At 40.5% G+C, this 6099-nt stretch overlaps 1 protein-coding gene across 2 annotated transcripts in view; it reads left to right on the top strand.

The window, feature by feature from the left end:
* LOC148367670 (talin-2) overlaps positions 1-4191 on the top strand; it is a 191567-nt gene extending 187376 nt beyond the window's left edge. For both annotated transcript variants that reach the window (XM_088334687.1, XM_088334686.1), the window contains exon 58: positions 3351-4191. In XM_088334687.1, coding sequence (XP_088190813.1) covers positions 3351-3479 — 129 coding nt within the window. In that variant the 3' untranslated portion in view covers positions 3480-4191. The remainder of the gene's footprint in view (positions 1-3350) is intronic.
* Positions 4192-6099: the final 1908 nt, after the last annotated feature.

Consider the following 6099-nt stretch of genomic DNA (forward strand, 5'->3'; position numbering starts at 1 on the left):
ATAATAAATATAAAATTATAAATTAAGCACATGAAGCACCAAGTGGTAGCGTGTGTGTGTGTGTGTGTGTGTGTGTGTGTGTGTGTGTGTGTGTGTGTGTGTGTGTGTGTGTGTGTGTGTGTGTGTGTGTGTGTGTGTGTGTGTGTGTGTGTGTGTGTGTGTGTGTGTGTGTGTGTGTGTGTGTGTGTGTGTGTGTGTGTGTGTGTGTGTGTGTGTGTGTGTTTTCTTTACAGTTGAGATACAATACATGTTCAGAAAATTATTATTATTTTTGCATCCATTTTAACAAGATACTTTTAACAAGTGATCTTATAGTGCAAGGGTGGCGAACAAGTTTAAGACAAAGAGCTGAAATTTTTAAGAGTCAAAGAGCCACACCACGCACTGACCTGCCATGACAGACAGACACACACAATTAAAAACTAAATATTTCCCATAACACACTCATCTTCTCATAATACAACAAGTATTGTTCTTGTGTTGATTTCAAGGAAAGTGTCCACCCTGAATACACACAAAAAAAACACTTCAGAGGGTCATCAAAAAAAACTAAACGTGAAAGAAGGCAAAGAGCCACAGTATATAGAAAATATGATGAAGCAAAGAGCCGCATCCTTATTGGCCAAGAGACGCATGCGGCTCTAGAGCCACGTGTTCGCCACCCCTGGTATAGTGGTTTTAACTTTTACAATGAATTCAACTCGATATATTTTTTTTAATCTGAATTTTAACCAACATCAGCCTTTTTATATATTTGTGAAAACAGAAATAATTTCAATAACGAGTATAAAAAAACGTTGACAAATTACCTGCAATGAGCGACACAACTTACAGACACCTCCGCTGGTTTTCAACATCTATGAAGGAAATTAGCCTTTCAGTACAGTACAACGTACGGCAACTAAAATAAATGGCGACAGAAGCAAAACGAAAATCCAGACGGCTTGACAACATCGTTTATCTATATATATATTTATATATATATATATATATATATATATATAGATAGACATATGTGTATATACGTATGTGTACATATGTATGTATATGGGCAGCGCAGTGGTTAACGCGTGTGCGGCACAGTTCTGAGGTCATGAGATCGATTCTGAAACTTGCAGGTATTTTGTATTTCACTATATTATTTAACTGTTTGTGGCCTGCATATCGGCTGAGAGGTTAGCATGTCAGTGTGGAGGTCAAAAATTCAAGTCCAGCTACCGGCCTGTCTGTGCGGAGTTTGGATGGATGAATATATAAGTGAGTGTGAGGTTAACATACCTGTCAACCTCCACGGCTCCATGCCCGTATAAACTGTCGTATTTTCCCGTACAAAATACTAAATAATCGTACACCTTTTTTTTTTTCCGGAATGATGCATGATGGGAAATCCCCAGGCGGCAGACGCATGCGCACAGTAGCATCGAACCGCTCGCTTCGTTTGCAACAAAAAAAAACGATACCGAGATAGAGGCTTCCGCGGCGAACTCCTTTGACTTGATTGATTTGCCGTTTCGTGATAGATGGTGTATACCGGACGGTACCCATCATTGACGAATTGGCGTTTTTCTGTACAGATTTCCTTGTACGTCGTACTTGTCTTAAAATGCATAAAAACGTACTTTGTACGGCAAAACCTTACAGGTTGACAGGTTTGGGTTAAATGTCTATGCACTGCGCATACAGCCCAGTAACAAAAGCCTTCCTTTATACTTATTTAATGTAATTTTTAAAACAGTAAGCTTGAATTAAAGCGATGGATGGTTGAGGATATTAATGATACATTTTACTTCAAAGCAGCTTTCAGGACACCCACGTTCGCTGTACACAGAATAATAAAACAACAATAAAAAAAGGAAAGCAATTAATACCAAATAAAACCAAAGTAAAGTTAAAATTAGAATTCAGGAAACCGACCGCTACATGTTTCCTCAAGTTCGATGTTGAATTATTGAATGCAGAAATCTCCGTTTGTTAGCCAAACAAGGGAGACATTGCATATTGTAGTGGTTGTTTGGCACCCTTTTTAAGGGAACATGCTTTTGATGTGAGGCCAGGGGTCCTCTTTCTTTTATGAGTTTTCATAGTCGATATTGCTAAGCGACATTTTCCATCTTTTCACCCTTAAACAAAATTTCCCAGGCTGAAGTTGAATGTGGTCACGTGACGAGGCTGCAACGTTCGATTGGTAAACATGGTAGAGCCTGCCGGATGTCTCTGTCAAAATAAAAACAGACGCGTACTTACGGGGAGGGAATTTATTAAGTAACAGTGTTACCAACTTCAATATTTCCTAATGTAGCGGAGTAAAAGTGCATTTTTTTCTCCACAAATTTACTCATGTAAAAGTAAAAGTATAGGGATTTGTAAATACTCCTAGAAGTACAAGATTTCAAAAAAAAACTACTCAAGTAAATGTAACGGAGGAAATGTAATCCGTTACTACCCACCTCTGAATGTCACCAATGAAAAAATGGTCCTCTCCAAATGGCCGCTTTTGGAAACGCCTCGAAAAAAAGGGGAAAATACAATGTTTAGTTCTTCAGATTGTGGTCAAATTTGACAACGTACCAGGAAAGGCTTCAAACTATTGTCTCACCTTTCCAGCTGATAAATTCATGATACACTAATCTGCAGGCATTTTATTGCGCAAAAAGAATCCAGATGAGAATAAAACCCTTCTGTTTAAGTGTGTGTACTCAATATTTGTCGCACTTGCTGTGATTATTATTTTAGTTTTGGACCCAACTTTAGAGTCTTACATTTTCGTAAGACCAAAACTGTCTATATTCTCCAAACGGTTCAGTGTTCAATGATTTTGGGTACGTCTTGGATTGGGAGTTCGGGCAAATTTTATAAAAACAATAAACGGTTAACGGATTTAAACAAACCAGTGCTTCGTGTTCCACTCTAATCCTGTAGGTAGCGGCAGTTTACAATACATAGTGGCTATGACGGCCCAAAATTCAAATTCCACCACCATTTTTTACCTCATTTTTACCTTGACTTATCTGTAAATCTGACTTCCAATTTTGTTTATGTTGTTTTGATGTTTTAGTTGTCTCAGTTTCCTTAATACTTTTGTTAATTTTTACAAATTGTTTTAATTGCCAATTTCTTGATCTTTTAATTTCCTTAAAGGGGCACTGTGTAATATTTAGTGCCTCCTAGTAGTATAAAAGAAATTCTTTGAGTGAAAAAAAAAAAGCTGAAAAAAGATTAACTATTATACAGACGGAAAATAGAGAAGCACTGCCTTAAGCTTGAGGAACCCTGGTCCTGTTAGGATCCAAATAAGGATGAAAATGTATTAATTATGGATTTTTGTATTGGTTTGATAAAATTCCATGCAGATCATCGCGGCTCAAGAGGAGATGCTGAGGAAGGAGCGCGAGCTGGAGGAAGCCCGCAAGAAACTGGCTCAGATCCGACAGCAGCAGTACAAATTCTTGCCCAGCGAACTGCGCGAGGACAGCAATTAAAAGAAGCACACGATATGCACAATGAGACAAAATGTTTCATTCAAAAGCAATTGTTTACCGGCATCAAGACGCTCCCACTTCTTTATGAATGTCTTTCTAACGGCTGTGCGAAGTCACACCATCGATAAAGGGATAGTTTGACGGATCTTTGGCTGTAAATTTGCCTTTTTCTCCTTCCGCGTACTCACTGATCTGCATGTTTGCCAAATGCAAATGCAATTTACAAAGAAACACGGAAGGAATATTTATTTTTACTCAGAATGGTAGAAATGTTTCCTCGAATCTAATGCAATAACAAGGACGGTGCTGTAGGTAGCGCTGTTGAGGTACACAAATGCAAATTGAGAAAAATTTAGACCTGGTATTTTTTTTGTCTGTTTTTTCCTTTTTTTAATCCCACAGTGAAATGATTTTAATTGGCCCAAGAGAAATACCTCACGTCTTGCTTGTTTGTTTTTGTAAAGGCATTTTACGACATTTTACTTGATGACAGAAGGCATCCTTAAGCACATTTCTGCAACATGAAGGGTATGGCTTTATACTACCTGCAATAGATGAGCCCTTTGCTTACCAAAATGTGATTGTAGTAGCTTTTTGCCTTATTTTATGGCCTGTTACAATACAGGGTGTTTATAAAGTCTTGGGCACATTTTGATATTGAGTATCTCGAAAACTATTAAGGATATTAAAACAAATCTATCAAATTCTGAAAGCTTGTAATTTCATTTTTTTACATTGAATGTTCAAATATGTTTAATGTAAGCACCATTGGTCACACGACACGCATCAAGCCAAGTCAAATTCTTGCCAAACATGTCCCATTATTGCATGGTCAATGGTTGCAACAGCTTCTTTTATTCGTGCCTTTAGCTCATCCACATATCTCGGAATAGGAAGCACATAGACCAATCCTTTCACAAACCCCCACTAAAAAGAAACGGCATGGTGTGAGATCCAGGAGATCTGGGTGGGCATGAGATCGTAATCATTCTGCCCAGACCGTCCAATCAGTCCGTCTGACAGTGTTGCGTTAAGAAACTGTCTAACCCCGAGTACGGTGGCACCCCATCCTGTGGGAAAATGAAGTCACCGGGACTCTTTCTCACTGAATTTAACTATTTACCCTGTTTTCCAGCAGGTCAAGGTATGTCTCACCATTGACTGTTACACTTTAGAACAGGGGTCAGGAACCTTTTTGACCTCAAAAGCCATAAGAGCAAAAATATTTGGATTTCTTTCGAGAGAGAGAGAGACTGTTTTGGGAAAAAATTCAACCTAAACTGACAAACACGCTCTCTCAAAAAATATAATATTTCAGCACATTTTGTTTCACTGTCTGATGTTTGATGACTCACGTACCTATGAAGTATAAGCGGTGAAGATAGTGGATGGATGGATGTTTGATAATTTGAAAAAAAATCTATGAAATAATGTCAGAGCCTGTTTCCAACATCAATGAAAATGTACTTCTTAAAATTCGTCTCCCCCTGTACAGTAGTTAATTAAGGCTGTTAAGCCTCATTTTGATTGTAACTTTTGTCCTGAATAATGGTTTCCTAACAAGGTGCAAGCAAAGTTATTATGTAAACATGTCACAAAATTCTGAAAACGTGTATACCAACGTATTTACCTTCAGTGCAGACGGTGCTGGGCGAGGAAAAAAAGTGACCTGTATATAGCCCCACCCATTATTTCCGCTCACCCAATCCAATTAATCTCTTTGCTTGAGTTTCTGGGTATTTAAATTTTGTTCTGTGGGTTTTCATCATAAATTGTCCAAATAGCGACCTACGACCAAAAGTGGGTCTGTTTGTGTGACACATTGACTGTAAACTGTATTTAAAATTGTGTCTTTAAACTCGGGCATGGGAGGAGTTTGGCGAGGCCATGGAAGCCGACTTCCGAACGGCTTCGAGGAAATTCTGGTCCACCATCCGGCGTCTTAGGGGGGAAGAGGTGTGCCATCGACACTGTGTATAGTGCCGATGTGGCGCTGCTGACCTCGACCCGGGACGTTGTGAATCGGTGGGCGGAGTACTTCGAAGACCTCCTCAATCCCACCGGCACGTCTTCCTCTGGGGAAGCAGAGCCTGAGGACTATGGGTTGGGCTCTTGTATCACTGGGGTTGAAGTCACCGAGGTGGTCAAAAAACTCCTTGGTGGCAGGGCCCCGGGGGTCGATGAGTTCCGCCCGGACTTCATTAAGGCTCTGGATGTTGTGGGCATGTCATGGTTGACGCGCCTCTGCAACATCGCGTGGACATCGGGGACAGTGCCTCTGGACTGGCAGACTGGGGTGGTGGTTCCCGTCTTTAAGAAGGGGGACCGGAGAGTGTGTTCCAACTACAAGGGAATCACACTTCTCAGCCTCCCTGGTAAGGTCTATTCAGGGGTACTGGAGAGGAGGGTCCGCCAGGAAGTCGAATCTCGGATTCAGGAGGAACAGTGTGGTTTTCGTCCTGGCCGTGGAACACTGGACCAGCTCTATACACTCTGCAGGGTCTTTGAGGGTGCATGGGAGTTTGCCTGTCCGGTCTACATCTGTTTTGTGGACTTGGAGAAGGCATTCGACCGTGTTCCTCGGGAGGCCCTGTGGGGGGTGCTTCAGGAGTATGGGGTA

The sequence above is a fragment of the Urocampus carinirostris genome, chromosome 4, assembly GCF_059441175.1.
Source record: "Urocampus carinirostris isolate Australia breed hairy pipefish chromosome 4, RoL_Ucar_1.0, whole genome shotgun sequence".
Lineage (NCBI taxonomy): Eukaryota > Metazoa > Chordata > Actinopteri > Syngnathiformes > Syngnathidae > Urocampus > Urocampus carinirostris.